This window comes from Meles meles, chromosome 1 (genome assembly GCF_922984935.1).
Source record: "Meles meles chromosome 1, mMelMel3.1 paternal haplotype, whole genome shotgun sequence".
Classification (NCBI taxonomy): domain Eukaryota; kingdom Metazoa; phylum Chordata; class Mammalia; order Carnivora; family Mustelidae; genus Meles; species Meles meles.
Window position 1 is genome coordinate 213346304 of NC_060066.1, and position 17302 is coordinate 213363605.

Sequence of the window (17302 nt, forward strand, 5' to 3'; positions counted from 1 at the left end):
CAAATTCCTGGTCACGGTTGGAGACTTTAAAAGCCTCTGAGTAAACCACGGGACAGAGAGAGTCACCGAGGACACGGAAGAACCAGACGACGTCGTGAACTGTCTGGATTGACGTGACATCTGCAGAGCCCGGCGCCTGATGGTAGCAGAGCGCACATTCTTGTCCAGTGCACAGGGAACACACAGACAGACCACATCCTGGACCCTAAAACCTTCGTAATTTCTAAGGAATTGTGTTGTTCAGGGTATGTTCTGAGATCACAATAAAATTAAACCAGAAGTCAGTCACAAAGATAAAAGTAGAAAGTACAGGCACTTGGAAAGCAAACAGTACTTTTCTAAATAATCCCTAACTCAAAGGAAGCCTCAGGAAGAGACAGAGGAGGTTTTGGACTGAACGGAAAGGAAAATACATCAAACGGTGGAGAACGCAGCTGCTGGGTGCTTCCAGGGAAATTGATAGCATTAAGTGCTCGTATTAGAACAGAAGAGTGGTCTCCATTCAGTAATCTCTTCCACCAGTAGGAGCAAGAGAAAGAACAAAATAACCCGGAAGCCAGTGGAAGAAAGTCGGGAATAAGGATGAAAAGCAGAAACAAATAAACTCGAAAACAGACAGTATAGGGACCATAGAGAACAAAAATAGAGAAAAAAATCAATGAAACCAAAAGCTGATTCTTTGAAATGATCAATAAAACTGATAAACGTCCAGCAAGAGCTCCAACAAGGGAGGACCCAAATTGCTGGTGTTAGGAGTGGAAGCAGGACCATCTCTGCTGGCCCCACAGACATCCCAGGACAGCAGGGGAGCACGGTGAGCCACTCTGGGCCCGCTCATTTGGTGATTTCGATGAAGTGGATCAATTTGTCTTAAGCCAGAAATGATCAGAACTCACCCGAGATGAAGTAGACAACCTGAGTAGTCCTTGGACTATTACAGAAGCTGAATTTCTGGCTAGAACACTTTTGGGAAAGCGATATCCAGGCCTGTTCGCTGTAAATTCTACTGAACGACTTGAAGAAAAGGAAGAGCAGTTTTATACGGACTCTCCCAGGAAATAGAAGGATGCCAGCATTCCCGACTCATGTAACGGGGCCGTGCTACTGCGCTGTCCTGATAACAAGACCAGAGACAGTGTCCGGACACCGTCGACACATATCCCTCAGGGACACAGATGCACAATCATCAGCAAAACCTTTGCAAATCGAATCCAGCAATATAGAAAGAAGACAACACCGTGACCAGGTGGGGGTTTGTCCCAGAAATGCAAGGCTGGTTTTGTTTTAAAAATCAATAAATATAATTCGCCATAGTAATAGCCTAAAGAAGGTAAACTGTATAATCATAACAATTGACACACAAGGCATTTGAAAAAATGCAACTTTGATTTTTGATAAAAGCTGTGAGCAAACTAGGAGTAGTAGAGAAGCACCCCCTTCTGCCGGGGTCATCCACACAAACCTGTCTCTGAGCAATCTACTGGGCAGTGAGAGGTGGAGTGTCATCCCTTTAAGGTCAGGGACAAGCGAGGGGTGTCCACTCGGCATTCAGAATCTCATTCAGCATTGCACCCCAAGTCCTAGCCAGGGCATTAAGGCAGGAGGACAAAACGAAAGACATACAGATTGGAAAGGGAGAAATAGAGCTGTACTTGGTTGCCGATAGCGTGATTGTCGGTGTGGAAAATCCCAAGGGATCTGCAGAAAAACCTGCAGGAGTGAATTAGTGACTTCACTGAGGTTGCAGGAGACAACAGGAGATCAAGATAGAAAAATCATTCATTTCTGTATACTAGCAATGAAAAGTTGACAAGCAAAATTAAAAAAAAACAAACAGTATTACTTATAAAGCTCTTCCCCCAAAGAGAGAAATCTAATCACACGATGTTTCCGGGATCTGTCTGCTAGGACTGTAGCCCGTTCCTGTCGCTGCACGCCACTGTCCTTGTGCTGACTCTTGTCTTGGGTGAAATTGTAAACGGAGAGACACAACATCTTTATGGATGAGAAGATCCAACATGATAAAGATATAAATTCTCCCCCAATTCATCTATAGATAATATAATTTTAATCAAAATCCCAGAAGGATTTTTTTTTTTTTTTGGTCTGGATGTAGACAGACTGATCCTAAAATTTATACAGAAAGCACAGGAATTAGAAGGGTCCGGGCAGTGAAGCAGGAGGAATCGCGCCCCCCAGTCTGATCCTTAGAGTAAAGCTTCTGCAGCCCCTGTGAAGGGCTGTTGGTGAGGGCTTGGCACGACGGTCAAGGGAGCAGAACGGAGAGTCTAGAAGTAAACCACGGTGTCCTACAGGATGAACTCTACGCATGCCTGTACCCAGTAGTCCTGGTCTTAGAGACAGGAAGACTTTGGTTCACACGGAATCATGTACCCCAGGGTTTGTATCCGTCCACACTGAAAAGAGCCCGAAGGTGCTCGAATGGGCAAACGCATGAATAAAGCAGGCCCGTTGTCCCAGAGAGTGCCGCTCAGCAGGAAAGGAACCGATGACTGATAACATCCTGCTGCTTGGATGAGTCCCATCAGCACCGTGTGGAGTGCGGGAGGCCAGGCTCAAGAATGATACGTCGCGTGGTTCCACATGTATGACATCCTGGACAGAACAGGCTGGCGTGATGGAGATGAGCTCCGTGACGGCGGGGCCAGGTGGGAGCAGCACCGGGCAGGGTTTGGGAGACGCGTTGCTCTGCGCCCTGACCGTGGTTGTGGTTACATGTGTTAAACAGAGTGATACACCCAAATTGAAAAGTCAGTTTTTCATAGGCTTGTTTAAAAACACATGCAGAACCGGAGAAATGTGATTTCTGCTTGTGTAAGAGCCTTCCGTGCTAACGTGGTCTCCTGGGATGTTAATGCCACGGCTGACTGTCTGCTCAGGAAGTGACTTGGTCATAATCTAAGAACACGGGGCTTCAGCCGTCCCTGGGCCAGGGCACCCGCTTCTGGCTGTAACTCGGGAGCACGGATAAGGGGGGAGGCTGCCATCGCTCTCACTGTGTCTCCCGTAGGTGAAGCAGGTGGAGTCGGGGACCGTCCAGTTCCAGTACTCGCTGAGCCCCGAGGGACACCTGGACACCACGACGGGGCTCGTGCACGGCCCCGAGGCAGAGCGGCAGCCCTCCAGGAAGCCACCCACATCCCCCACAAGTAAGTGTTTGCAGAGAACTGACTTTTCGCGCACACAGCATGACTTGCATCTGTTCCCGAGAAGTACGTCGTCCAGTACAATAACATTTATCTGCTAATCGCATAGATCTGCTTTAATTTGGGTCCCGTGGTTGAGGTTCTGCTTAATAAGGAGGTGTGGAGTTGGACGGTGACAGAGTGTGGCGCAGTGTGTCGTCCCCTGATTCTTGCAGCTCTGACCAGAGGCCCGGGGGAGGCTCTGCAGGTGACAGCCGGTGGGGCACGTGGCCTGGGGTCCTGCAGACCCGGGCCCAGGAGTCAGAGCGTGGCTGAGATCCACCGGCTGCCAGCTGTGTGGTGCCGTTAATGTGCCGAACCTTTGTTGTTCTACGGTGCTCCCACCCCCCGAAAGCATTCTCCGAGAGCGGGGTGTCTGATCTCAGCTTGTGGCTTTGAAAAAGGAAGCGGGGACTCCCAGCAGAGGGACGTCCTTCCTGGGGGCAGTGACGTCTCTGCATGGGTGCAGGGGTGAAGCGGCGCCAGGGGCCGCTGGGCCTGCATCCGGCTGGCTCAGCTCCTGGAGGTCAGGGCCTCTTGGCTGCCCAGGGACCCCGAAGCCAACGTCTGACTGAGAACCCCACCCGTCGGGCCCCTGCAGGGCTGGCGTCAGAGGGGTGTTGGCGGAATTCACTCTGCCGGGCCTGAGCCCTGGCCTGAGTCTTCTAGAGATTGCTCTAGCTGAAAAAATGTTCTAGATCATAGGAGGTTTGTCTCTTGTTAGAAAGATAGGGAATGGACTAATGTGTAGGGCCGCAGAGGGGAGCTCTAGTCCTGGACCGTGTCCCTGAGGATGCTGCTCCGTCTCCAGGGACGACCTGCTGGTGTTTTGGCCTGTGCCGCGAGCTTTGCATGGAAGACAGAATGACCTTTCCTGGAAAGGAGTTTTCAGGGCTTTCGTTTACTGTGAGGTCCTGGTGCTGGAAATAAGCAGCTGGTTTGTGTGACGATGTTCTAATCAAATTAATTCTAAGCAGTGATGGGATTGCCTTGTCGCTTATTTGCCTCGGGCTTGCACCAGCTGCACGGGTGGGCTGTGGCTCAGCAGTCCACCGGGTTGGGTCTTTCTTTTCCAGTGGCCTTGACCTTTGGTGTGTGCAGACTTGGGATTAAAACTTGGTCTGCCGCTCCCTCTGCTTGCCAGAATTATCCATTAATTGATTTTTATTTTTTATTTTATTTTTTTAAAGTTTTTTTTTTTTTTTTTAATTTATTTGACAGACAAGATCACAAATAGGCAGAGGCAGGCAGAGAGAGGAAGGGAAGCAGGCTCCCGGCTGAGCAGAGATCCCGATGCGGGGCTCCCTCCCAGGACCCTGGGATCACGACCTGAGCCGAAGGCAGAGGCTTTAACCCACTGAGCCACTCAGGCGCCCCTATTTTTTATTTTTAAAAAATATTTTATTGGGCACCTGGGTGGCTCAGTGGGTTAAAGCCTCTGCCTTCGGCTCAGGTCGTGATCCCAGGGTCCTGGGAGGGAGCCCCGCATCAGGCTCTCTGCTCAGCCGGGAGCCTGCTTTCTCCTGTCTCTCTGCCTGCCTCTCTGCCTACTTGTGATTTCTGTCTGTCAAATAAATAAATAAAATATTAAAAAAAATATATTTTATTTATTTATTTGAGAGAGTGCTTGTGTGCACGCATCAATGGGCGGGGAGCAGCAGAGGGAGAAGCAGACTCCCTGTGGAGCAGGGAGCCGGATGTAGGACTGGATCCCAGGACCTTAGGCTTGTGAACTGAGCCAAAACCAAGAGTCAGACACTTAACGGACTAAGCCACCAGATGCCCTAATTCTCCCTCAGTTTTAATTGGGTCATTTTAATCCTAATTTGGGTTGTATTTTCCTGCTTCTCTGCTCTCAGTATTTTTTATTGTGTTACAGATATTGTGAATTTTCTTTTATCGAGTGTTAAATATTTTTGTATTTGATAAATACTCTTGAGCTTTGGAAACAGTTTGATCCTTTCAGATCTTGCCCCTAAGGTCTGTTAGGTGGGACCAGATCAGCTTTTAGTCTAGGGCTAACTCTTCCCCTTTGCGTCTTCCCATCTCCCGAGTTACAAGGTGTGCGTCTGCCCGTGCAGTGGGCCTGCTTCTGGCCCTGGGTGAACATCTGGGGTCTTCCAGGGGCTCTTTCCCCAGCACCGGGTGCTGTCCTGATCAGTCACCTGCTGGATCTACAGGGAGCTCTCTGTAAGTGACCAGAGTGCTCCTTCTGTGCACCTCGTCCCGTCTGGTGCTTGGCCCTGCAAACTGGAGCTTCCTCGGCCTTCTCAGACCTTCAGCTCTGTCTTCTCCATCAGGGGTCCCCTGTGCCTCGTGTCTCTGCGCCATGACCCACAGACCCACTAACCGCAGTAAGCAGGGACAGTAAGCAGGGACAGGACTCGCTTCTCTTGTTTCCTGCCCCTCAGGATCACTGTCCTTTGTTGTCTGAATTCTGTTGTCTTGAAACCTGTTGTTTCATGTGTTTTGTCAGTTTAAAAAAATTTGTTTCAGATGCATTTGTTTCTGGTCACTGCTTCGTGTTGACCGGAAGTAGGCGTCTTTGCCTGCTGTGAGTGGTTTCTGGGCTGCTGAAACCAGGGCTGGTAGTCCAGGGGTTCTGGATGTTTTCCCGGCTGCTCTGTGCCATGGTGACTCACTAGAGGTGCCGTGTGTTTTCGTGACTTTGAGTTGGGCTCATGCTCTCTGCTGGAGTGTATCTCCCTTGTGCACTGCATTTACTTTACTTTGAGATAGAGTCTTTTTTTTTTTTTTAATTAAATAATTCCAGGGGCGCCTGGGTGGCTCAGTGGGTTAAAGCCTCTGCCTTCGGCTCAGGTCATGATCTCAGGGTCCTGGGATCGAGTCCCACATCGGGCTCTCTGCTCAGTAGGGAGCCTGCTTCCTCCTCTCTCTCTGCCTGCCTCTCTGCCTACCTGTGATCTCTATCTGTCAAATAAATAAATAAAATCTTAAAAAAAAAATTAAATAATTCCATGGTTGAGAACAGCGAAGGCAATTCTGAAGACGAAAAGAGGCTTCACCTTTCCTGATTTGTCGATGTGTGGAATTCCGGTAGCCAGAACAGCGCGGCGGACATAGAGACGGACACAATAACGAGTGTGATGGATGGACAGGTTATAGATGAGTGTGTTGCTTCGCTGCTGTTGTCGTAACAAATTACCATAAACGTAAAATGGCTTAAAACAGTCTGAACTTACTGTCATACAGTTCTGGAGGTCAGCGGTCCGACATGGGTCTCACAGGCTAACGAAGAGGTCTTGGTGGGGCTGGTTCCTTCCAGAGGCTCCGGGCAGACTCTGTCTTCTTTCCAGCCTCTAGTGGCTGCTGTGTCCTTTGGCCCCTTCCTCCCTCTTCAGAGGCACTGGGCAGTTTCCTGATCTCTCTCTGACCCTGACCCTGCTGCCTCCCCATCAATTACAAGGACGCTGGGATTGCGTTGGGCACACTGATCATCCAGGCCGTCCCCCCGGGCAGCCGTAGTCACTGGCGTGCAACACCATCACACTGACAGGGTCTGGGGACTAGGATGTGGGTATTTCTGGGGTGGGGAACATTGTCCCGCTCACCGCCAGGAACAGGGACGGCCCAATCACACGTAACTGTGCGGGAATGCTGGTCCATAAGGAACATAGAGAATTAGATCCTAATTTCATATCATGTGCAAAAATAAATTTAGGTGGATTATGAAACAAAACTTTAGAAGTGATAGGAGACTCTAGAATTAGAAGATTAGAAAGAAGAAAGGTCATAGGAATAGCTGCTCCAAATCAGTTAGAAATAATGGAAACGGGATAGAAAAACGGTTAAAGCGCATGAACAGGGGATTTCCATGGAAGAAGCCAGGTGGCTGGTGAGCGCGAGACGGGGCTCAGTGTCGCCGGTGACTGGAGAAATGCACAGTCCAGTGAGGAGTCATTTCATCCCCCCGATGCCCGCTCCCCGCCCCTGGAGAAGTGTAGTCGCATAGCACGAGGTTCTCGCGGATGCTCGTGGGCAAGCGGCTCTTACCACGCCGGCAGGAATGCTGCCCGGACGGCTGCTTTGCGGAGCGGTTTCATCATATCTAGTTCATACCCTGGGACTCAGGCGTGCTGGTTCTAGACGTCCGTGGAGAGTGGCTGGCTCTCAGCGCGCGGCCGCCTGCCCAGTCCTCCGTGGGACGGGAAGACGAGTAGGTGTGATTGGATGCCGGGTGCTGTACAACAGACAGGGTGAGCCACGTGGATCTTTGTGTGTCCTCAGGGATGACCTTTAAGACCTTGTGTGCAGGGAGCTTTTAAAAATTTTTTATTTTTAAAGATTTTATTTATTTATTAGAGAGCACGCCCATGAGTAAGCACGAGCAGGCCTGAGCAGGGGGAGGGACAGAGTCCTCAATGAGCAGAGAGCCCGATGTGGGGCTCGATCCCAGGACCCCGGGATCGTGACCTGAGCCCAAGGCAGATGCTTAATGTACTGAGCCACCAGGTGCCTAAAAGGTGATCCATTTTCAAAAGAGACTGCAGGGGTGCCTGGGTGGCTCCCTGGGCTCCTGGTCAACAGGGAGTCCGCTTGTCCCGCTTCCTCCGCTCCCCGCCCCCCCCCCCCCCCCGGTTTGTGATCACACACACACTCACTCTCTCTCTCTCAAATAAATCAACAAAATCTTAAAAAAAAAAAAAAAAGACAACAAACAAATTACCAAATATTTAAGAGCAATACGAATGTGCCACGCGGGTGTGCAGTGCGGATGCGGGGGAAACCGTGTATCTGGGGCAGGGAGGATATGGGAGTCCTCTGTCCTTTGTGCTCAGTATTGGTGTGACTGTAAGACTGCCCTAAAAATAAAGTCTACTGAAGAAAGAAAGGGACGGAGGGAGGGCTTGTGGGGAACTCGGTAGCTCTGCCTGTCTTGATTTGATTCACTCGCGTTGAGGACTTCTGTCTCAGTCTCCGTAATTGGGCTTCATCTGTGGCAGAGTCAGCGGACTTCAAGCCAGACGGTAAATGTTTCAGCCTTTGTGGGCCGGTTTCCCTGCCGCCGCTCCTCCTCTCCCGAGCCGTGTGGTGAAAGCCACGCGAGCGAGCTCGGCTGGGTTACGGTGAAAGTTCGTTCACAAGCCCAGGCTGTGGGCCGAATCTGGCAGGTGGGCCGGAACCGGCAGCCCTGATCTGTGGCTTTCTTTCCTGTCCTGTCGTACCAGGTTTTGGCATTTGCAGTGTGTTAGTTTTGCAAAATGCGTGTTTAGTTAGGGCTCTCTAGAGAAACAGAACCAGTGGGCCACCCCGTAGGAAGAGATTTATTATAAGAAATTGGCTCACGCTTCCCATGGAGGCTGAGAAGAGGCCCAGGAAGCTGCTGTGTAATTAGTCGCAGTCCAGAGGCCTGAGAGCCGGGGAAACCCACCATGCGGGTTTTGGTCTGGGTCTGAAGGCCTGAGAGCAGGAGCACTGGGGGCAGGAGACGATGGGCATCCCAGCTCCAAGGGCAAGCTGAAGGGGCCCAGTCCCTCCTTCCCCCACTCTTTGGTTTTACTCAACAGATGGGGTGATACCCACCCACACTGCACAGGGCAGACCACTTCCCTCCGTCAGTCTACTCAGATAGTAACTTCAGCTGGAATCACCTTCGCAGAGACTCCCAGACTGATGGTCGGCCACGTGTCTGGGCCCCTGTGATCCGTCTCCTCCACTCGACACAGAAAATTCACTGTCACAGGGAGAACACTTTCTGTATGTTTCTGGGCTTTGAAATGGTTTCAGCAAAAGGCAGGACCTGTGTCTTGCAGGTTTGATGAAACTTACCTATAAAACCATCAGGAACTCTGTGCCTTTGGAAAGGATTTTCTGACAACGTTACTCTTGAAAACAACCAAGGCTATCGAGGAGCAGTTGGGTCTGTTCCAGAACAGCAGATGCGGACGTGCGGACCATGGTGAACCCGAGAGCCGTGGACCCGTGGAGACGGGGAGGAGGAGGCTGGGGGGGGGGCGGTTCTGAGCAGAAGTTCACTGGAGTAAAACAGGGCTCCGGGTGGTGGCTTCCCATGGGCTGCAGGTCCCTGCTGGTCCCTGGCGTGGGCAGGTGGGGTAGGGGCACCCTGCCGACCCCTGCTCCCTCTCCTATCTCGGTGGGGTTTCCTTGGTTTGTCTTCGTGATCTTTAAGTTTCTGTTATGATTTATGGCTTTTTAGGTTTTCCATCTCAGCTCATGGTAACTTTGGGGATACCTACTCTGTAGATGAATGGTTAATTTCATTTTGTTTACTAGGATCCTGGGATAAACTTGTATCTAATGTGGAAATCCCAATTTCTGTCTCTGCGTATGGATTCCCTTTGTCATTCCGATCTTTGGGCGAGTCTCTCCTCTTGGTCAGACCTAGCGGAGGTGTTTGCCTCTCATCCTCTGGCAGGAGTCCACCTCGGTTTCCTTTATTGGTTCTCGTGCTGTTTCGAAGTTTCCGATGATGTCTTTAATTTTAATCTAATTAGTTATAATTTAATATGACTTTGCCTTCATTAATATCCTCCTCTTTATTTTTTTAAGTTTTAAAGAAGTTGAATACGTGGCATATTTCCACTTGTCTGTTTAAGAGAAACATTTAAGTTCCTGTGGTTTCCTTCTGAGTACCTCTTTGACTACATTTTGACCTGTGGTCGTCTTATTTCCTAAATTATTGGTTTCAGTTTCTATTTCCCTTTGACCTTGAATTTAGAAGTGAAAAATAACAGCTTTGCCTCCAAGTACCCACACCGAATCCCTCTTACTGGTCTTGAGTGCCCCGCGCGGGCGCCTCCCTGGCCGAGCGCACCCTCCCTCATCTTGCGGCTCTCGGGAGATCTCATGTTCATTTCATCCCGTTGTTTGTTCCTGGGTCTCCTCCTTTCCCCGCTGCCCCGGGAGCGAGTCAGGTCTGCCACGGTGACAGATAAGCCCCAGATCCCACTGATATAAAACAGAACGGCTTGTCTCTGGCTCTCCTTCCACATCCACCGCGGGTCATGGTCACAGAAAGCAGGCATCGTCTCAGTTCTGCTGGCCACGGTGCCACAAAGAAAGGGACACATCAGGGGAGCCTGCCCCACGGTCCGAGGCTCCGGCCCAGAAGCGACACACAGGACTCCTCCTGGCTCAGGGGTGGGAGCCAGCGGAGGGTCCACACCCCGTGGAGGGGCTGGCGGGTGGCCTCACTGGTGCCCCGGACGGTGCAGAGGTGCAGATCTCTGGTGCGGGCTCTTGTTCCACACTGAGCACTGTGCTAGGAGCATCTGGGGTGTGTCCTCTTTCTGCTGGCCACCTGGGTCCCAGTTCAGGAAAGCACTCGGCGCATGTTTGCAGAGCCGATGTAAGGCTTGGCTGTGTCCTGGCTCTCGAGTTCTGTCTGTCTGTCTGCCTCCCACACCCGGTCCCCTCACCATCAGGCTCTCTCGTCGGCTTCCTTCCAGGAAGAGTTTCTCCTCATGACGACCCCAGCTCTGAGGTTCCCCTCGTGCACGTGTGTTCAGGGGTTCCCCACATGTGCTGAGATGGAGCCCTTCCTCTGCTGTGTCCCTTTCCCCCTGCGGTTAAGAGCTGGGAGGGTGCTGCCCTCGGAGGGGAGTGTGGGGTCAGGATGGGGAAGCGGCACGGCATGGACCGAGGGCCGGGCCTCTGTATGCCGAGTCCCCGGCCGCTCCCCAGCACGCTGCTGCTTCTGTGTGGGGTGGTATCCCGGCTTCGGCCAGCTTTCCCCGCATCTGGAGAGGTTGGAGCGAGTGGATCTTGGTAGTCCCCGCCCCTCTGTGCTGTGTGAGCAGGACAAGGACCGGTGAGAGCTGGCCTGTCCCCCGGAAGCCCGCTGCCTCCAGCTCCACACGGGCAGCTGGGCAGAGCGGTGCCCACGGGAGGCTGGATGTTCTTGGGCTCCGAGGCGTGCTGTGGAGGTTCAGGGGGAAGGGACCCTTTCCCCTGGAGACAGCTCGCTCTGGGCTCCGGAAGGGTCCTGTTAGCCGGTGGGACAACATCTGTCTGATGACCGGGTGAGGGTGTGTCTTCCCTACGCGGAGCTCAGCAGACAGGTCGCTGGGGGGATGGGGATCTAGTACAGAGTCGTCTGTTCCCCACTGTCCTTCGGGGACGGGTCGGCAGGGTTTATCGCCGCCCTCACGCCAGGCGATATGATGTCGTTGCCTTCATCCCAGGTTCGCTCGTGTTCAACTGGTGATGGGAAGTTTCCTCCTTCGATATTTTACCGACTCACACGGTTCTGTTAGAAATCTTGGTGGCATGTGGCTGTCACGTTACGGGAGGGACTTCGGCTCTCTGCCATGAATTACCTTTTTTATGTTCCCTTAGAACGAGGAGGGAGCAGAGGCCCACACCTCACCCTGCGGGAAGGAGCGCACGGAGCCACTAGAGGGCACTTGGTCTCGGTTTTCTGAAACTTGGAATTTCCCTGACCTGTTTCTTTTCCGTGGCTCTGGTGGGGTCAGACGTCCCTGTGTTTGCTTCGTAGATTTGGAAAACAGCTGTGTGGCAGGGGTCGTGGGAAATGCGTCACCACGGTGTTTCTGGAACGCCTTGACTCAGGTTCCTGGCATGGTTGTAACCTTTCTTGGGTCCGTGCTGCAGGGACGTCCTGTCCAACAGGAGGCTCCCGGCCCCGGGTCGTGTCACCCAGGCAGTCGTACAGGAGGGCTTTGGGCCTTCCGGCAGGAGCCACACGAATGGGTGGATTTAAAGAGATGCGTGTGCCCTGCTGGAGGCCGTCGTGCGTGTGCCCTGCTGGAGGCCGTCGTGCGTGTGCCCTGCTGGAGGCCGTTGGAGGTGGCTCAGATGGGGGACAGGTTGCTACTGTGGCCAGCCCTTGAGGGTGACTACAGCCCTGGGCTTCGGTCACCGTGTTCCCCGGTTCCCCGGGGCCTGGTCGGCTGAGAGAGGGCCCCGGTGGGTCTTGGCTTTAGAGCACGGCTGGCAGCAGGGTGGACAGAACCGTGACACTTTGCTGTGACCCTCCCTTGTCAGCCGTCGGAACGTGAGTCTTCCCCATGCCCTCTCTGCTTAGGGAACACCCGGGTACGGTGCCAGCCTGCATCCCTCGCACCGCAGGGCCCGGCCACTCGCACAGGTTGTGTGAGTTCCCAGGTGCTGAAGTGCACGTTGGAGCCTGGGTGCTAACTTGGCAACACTCTGGCGACCGCTGGCACAGGCAGCCTTGGGACCTTGGGACCTCAGCTGAGCTCGGGACACATATCCCTCGCTGCCCCGACTGCCCAGCCTGCCCGAGCTGTAGGTGGCCGCTGTGGCGGGCTGGGGCACCTGCAGGTGTGGCCGCTGTGGGCGGGCTGGGGCACCTGCAGGTGTGGCCGCCGTGGCGGGCTGGGGCACCTGCAGGTGTGGACGCCGTGGGCGGGCTGGGGCACCTGCAGGTGTGGACGCCGTGGCGGGCCTGGGCTTGTTCCTGTGCAAGTGCAGCCCCTCCCCAGTGGCACCCCTGGGTGGGCTGGGCCACTCAGGTGCTCCGTGCACCTCGGCCACCTGTGCTCTGTGCTCCTGCAGCACCGAGACCCACCGCGCCCCCGTCATGCACTGTCTGCCCCGTCATCTCTGCACAGATCGTGCCCATTTCCCCCATTGCCTGGGGTCAGAACCTTAGGGAGAAGGGCTTTTTATCCCCAGGTAATTAGAAATAAGGGCCTTTCAAAAAGGTTTGCCGTATGAATTCTTAGTGTCTGAAGAACCATTAAGTATTAATTGATGCTTTATTTTCAAAGCCCAGTGGGACACTTATTGTCCCCGTTTTTCTTTAAATCATGGCAACTTTGTCTTCAGTGGTGATGACCCCCTTCTCCTCCCTGCCTTTTGATGCCAGCTGTTCCCCCTGCGTGTCACATCGCCGACCCTCCCTCCCGGCGCCAGGCCTGAGCCAAGCAGCTGCCATCTCTGCCAGTGAAGGGCGGACCCTGCAGCGGGACACAGGCCGGTCTGTGCCGCTGGACAGTGCATCCCTCTATGAACACCCCTTCTCGGGCCCGCCTGCTGACTCCTTTCCTCATTTTCCCCCAGAATGCACAGCTGTGTTTGAGAAAAGCTTTCCCAGGAGGACAGCTTGCATTTTGGGATAAAGGGCTTCGGCGCTACCTGCTACCCAGGTCTGGGCTGTGGTTGGTGACGGGCAGGAAGATGGCCGCGCTGTGGGCCCCCGGCATTTCTGGGGGGGCCTCTGTTCCCTCCAGCCTGGAGGATGTCCCATGAAGCCTGCTGCCTGGTCTCCTGATTATCTCTGTGCTTGTTTCTCTTTCTGTGGCCCCTGTGCAGTCCCCTCTCTAGAGCCGCCGTCGGGGCCGTGTGGGCCGCTCAGAGTTGTGCGATCCCGTACGTGCGTCCTCCGGCAGCGAAAGCGCCTGGACCCAGGTCTTTGTGTGACCCAGCAGGACGTGGACAGCCCAGGTGTCAGTGGTGGCAGTTTGGGTTTCTAGAAGCCGAACTGACAGAGGGAGGCTTGGACCATTGAGCTTCTGTTGATGGCGATTTTCAGTGCGTTGAGGCTGCCCGGGGAGTAACCGAGTGTCAGGGAGGGTCAGTCTTTAGACAGGTGGTGGCCAGGCTGTGGCAGGAGGTGTGAGCTTCTCCTTGGTCTCAAGCCGTCCGTGGGGACCATGTCCCTGTGGCACTTAGCCCCGGTGGTGGGGGAACCACCGATGGAGTCCCTTCCCACTGTTCTCGGGGCTGTCTCCGAGGCCAAGGCGCGACCACGGCCTCCCGGGCTTTGCAGCCCGTGGGCTGCCCAGAGCATGTGCCGGTGGTCGGTTCTCTCTGGGTTTCCATGTTCTTCTGAAAACGAGAGCCCAGCGGCTCCCCAGTAGGGGCCGGCAGCTGCTTATGGTGTCTTGGTCGGCGCTGAGCCGGCCAGTGTCGTTGGTTCACCTTGTAATGACCATTACGTTAAAACTTAAGTTCTTTTCAGTTGCACAAGCAATCCGCGAGCACACACGCTTACTCGTGTGCGTGAAGGGCACAGTGACAGCCCCTTACGCTTGTCCCTGCTCCGCGAACTTTGGTGGGTCTGCCTGCTTCCCGCCTCCTCCGTGCTTGCTTTCTCTTTTAACTCTTTCCCCTTCAACATGGTGGAGCGTGCACAGGCGGGCCGTCTGGTGACTGGCCTTTCCCACTCTGTGACTTCTCTTGCAGCCTTTCCACGCAGGACGCCCTGACCACCGGGGCTTCCTGCTGCACGCGTGGACCTGCTGGCTTCCCCCCACGTGCTGCCGTTTCCGGGCACACGGTTCTTTCCGATGTGCCGCTGGCCCTGACGTGCTTGCACACCCACGCACCGCGGTGCTGTTCCTCACGTCCATGGCCCCAGCCCGGCCGTGCTCTGTGGCGGGTGTCAGGGGTCCCAGTCCGGGGCCGTCCATGTGGCTTCGGGGAGCCTCTTGGAGGGACCCGAGAGGACACGCTCGGAGGACGCACGTTCTCTGCATGTGGCTAGTCGGTCGCTTATTTCGAGAAGCAGCCGAGCCGGCAATCACCACACGGGGCGTGAAAACAAAAAGCTGCGGAACCAGCCTATTTTGTGGTTTTGGTGTGTTTTCGCTCAGGCCCTGCCTCCCTGGGGCATGTGGCCCCTGGCCCTGGTGTCACTCGCAGTCATCTTTTTAATCTGCCGCCAGAGCCTTTCTCGTTCTGGTTTATTCTCCAGGAGGGTACGATCGCTTATAGTTAGTGGTGGTTTTATTTATTTATTGTCAGAGAGAGAGAGAGCGAGAGTGAGCACAGGCAGAGGCAGAGAGAGAAGCAGGCTTCCCGCCAAGCATGGAGCCGGATGTGGGACTCGATCCCAGGACACTGGGATCATGACCTGAGCCGAAGGCAGCCGCTTATCCAACTGAGCCACCCAGGCATCCCAAGTTAGTGGTGGTGTAAAGAATTACTCCGCACAGCACGGCACCCTGCTTCAGGAATGTGGGGGCAGAAGGGTGCGTGCGAGAAGCTTCGGGGGCAGGTTCAGCTTTCCCTCAACCGAGGACGCGGGAGGCCGACTCCGAGGGCCAGGCGTCTCCTAGCGGGGGGCGATGGAGCCGCCTGCAGTTTGGGTCCCGTGACCAGAGTCCGCCTGGGGGCTTTCCAGGGTGGGGCTGGGGGGACTCAGCTGCTCTACGTGCTTCCTCCTCTGGACGGTTTTGGGGAGGAGGGCAGTGAGAGGCCACCCACGCTCTGAAGTGGGGGACAGGTGCCTGGGCTGGCGGAACCCTCTGTGGCACTTGGCTTCTGGTGTGAGGACACCTTTCCCAGGGGCACAACTTGCTCCATGATTTGCCCGAGCTCGTTTCAGGAGCCGAAGGCCCTCAGACGAGAGTGTTTCTAAGTCCCTGGGAAGCGCCCTGACTTGGTTTGAGAGCTGGCCAGCCACTGAGGGGGTTGCCCTCTGGACTTGCCTGGAGGAAGGCACCTCGGAGCTGGCAGGAGCCAGCCTTGGCGTCCCCGAAGTCAAAGGACACACGAGGCCCCTTGCTCTGGGTCGGCCACAGGAAGGGACTGGCCTCCACAACTCCCGGTCCCACAGCGCCCTCACCTAGAATGAGCAGGACTCGGGTCAGACTTTGCGTCATGGGCTTCAGTGGGGCTGGGAAACAGGAGAAGCAGGGCACGGCCGGACGCATCTGCTTGGAAGTTCCTTACTTAACCAGACAGCACACGGGACCCCCGCTCTTCAGAATCAGAGGGTGTGAGCAGAGGGGAAGATGGAAAGGTGCGGGGTGGGCGTGTGAGGACTTTCCTGGGTCACAGCTGGCGTGACTGCGGTGCGGAGGGGGAGTGACCAAGGATGAGCTCAGGCTGCATCCCCCAGGAGGTGACCTGGGGGAGAGGCCCTTGCTCTTGCACACGCCCTGTGTCTTCTACACACTGTGGGTGATCGACTGCCCAGTTCCTGCTGCCCAGCACCAGCGGCAGCACCGGTCCCAGCCAGGGGCAGACGGGTCAGGCCCTGACTGAGTTGGGCCCCCCGAGACTCATGGGTGTCAGCCCACGTCCATCTGCTTCCTCACAGGCCCGCCAGCACTGCCGCCGCAGAGGCTCGCTGCCCTCCAGGACTCGCCTGTGGGACCAGGGGTAAGTCCGGGCCTGAGACACCGGTTTCAGAATTCCCAGATCAGGTATTTAAAGGCCCCGGGGGCAGGACATTTTTCTGTAACTTTGAGGACAGTGGTGTCCTGCTTGCTTTGCCTGGGCTGGAGACTGGCGGGGGTTATGCTGGTGTAGGGGGGCTGGTGCTGCATCCCGTCCCCTGTCCGGTCCTTGTCCCACCCCCTTCGCCCCATTCCCCCCATCCCCATCCTCCCCCTCCCCCGTCCTGCCCCCGTCCCGCCCCCGTCCCTCCTGGCTGTGTGGCCGGTGGCTCCCTGCCGTGAGTAGCCATCTTCCAGGCTGCCGTCAAAGGCACATTCAGTACTTTTTAAAAAATGCAGTGTTCTCTCTGGTAGTGACGTCTGGCAGCTGAAAATCTGTCTGCCGACGACAGCCTTTTGTCGTCCCTGCGATGCCACAGGGTGGTCTTCACGCCCTCCCTTCAGCCCGGGCAGTCACCGGCGACCCGGGCGGTGAGGCCACAGCCGGCCCATAGGCCGAGCAGCGGGCGCTGGCAGAGACCAGGCACGTTGGCCACTGCCTGCCCGTCCCGCAGCAGGTGGTTCTGGGTGCGAGGGTCTCCAGCGTAGGAGGAGAGGCGCTGGCTTGCGTGGCTGATGGCTGGCCAGCGAGGCCGCCGACCCGGAAACCTGAGCCGGCTGGGGTGCTTGCCCAGCGTTCCGGCAGCAGCATTTCGTGCGGGGTCAGAGTTGGCTTGTCTCCCTGATGACTTTGTCTGCCAGCAGCACCCTGGGAGATGACTTCTAGAAAAGTCGGATAATTGGGTATCCAAGGCTGTCCCAAGGGAGCGGCTTCACTGTGCTCCCTGCAGCTGGGAAACCGGCTCCGGAGGGGACGCTGGTCTGCCTGAAGGCACATGTGCGGAGACGGCCTCCCGGCTGCCCTGCTGGGCTGTTCCAGAGTTTTCCCTGCGGCAGTGTGCGTGTCAGCCTCAGTGTTCAGGGACCACAGGGCCGCGCTGTCTGCTTCCAGAGGCAGGAAGG

The 17302-nt window shown here is 55.2% G+C and overlaps 1 protein-coding gene across 7 annotated transcripts in view; it reads left to right on the plus strand.

Annotated features, from left to right (window-relative positions):
* The window catches only part of NPHP4 (nephrocystin 4), a 109514-nt gene that overhangs the window by 55262 nt on the left and 36950 nt on the right, over positions 1–17302 (plus strand). For all 7 annotated transcript variants that reach the window (XM_046000525.1, XM_046000529.1, XM_046000517.1 and 4 more), the window contains 2 exons: positions 3032–3170; positions 16222–16283. In XM_046000525.1, coding sequence (XP_045856481.1) covers positions 3032–3170; positions 16222–16283 — 201 coding nt within the window. The remainder of the gene's footprint in view (positions 1–3031; positions 3171–16221; positions 16284–17302) is intronic.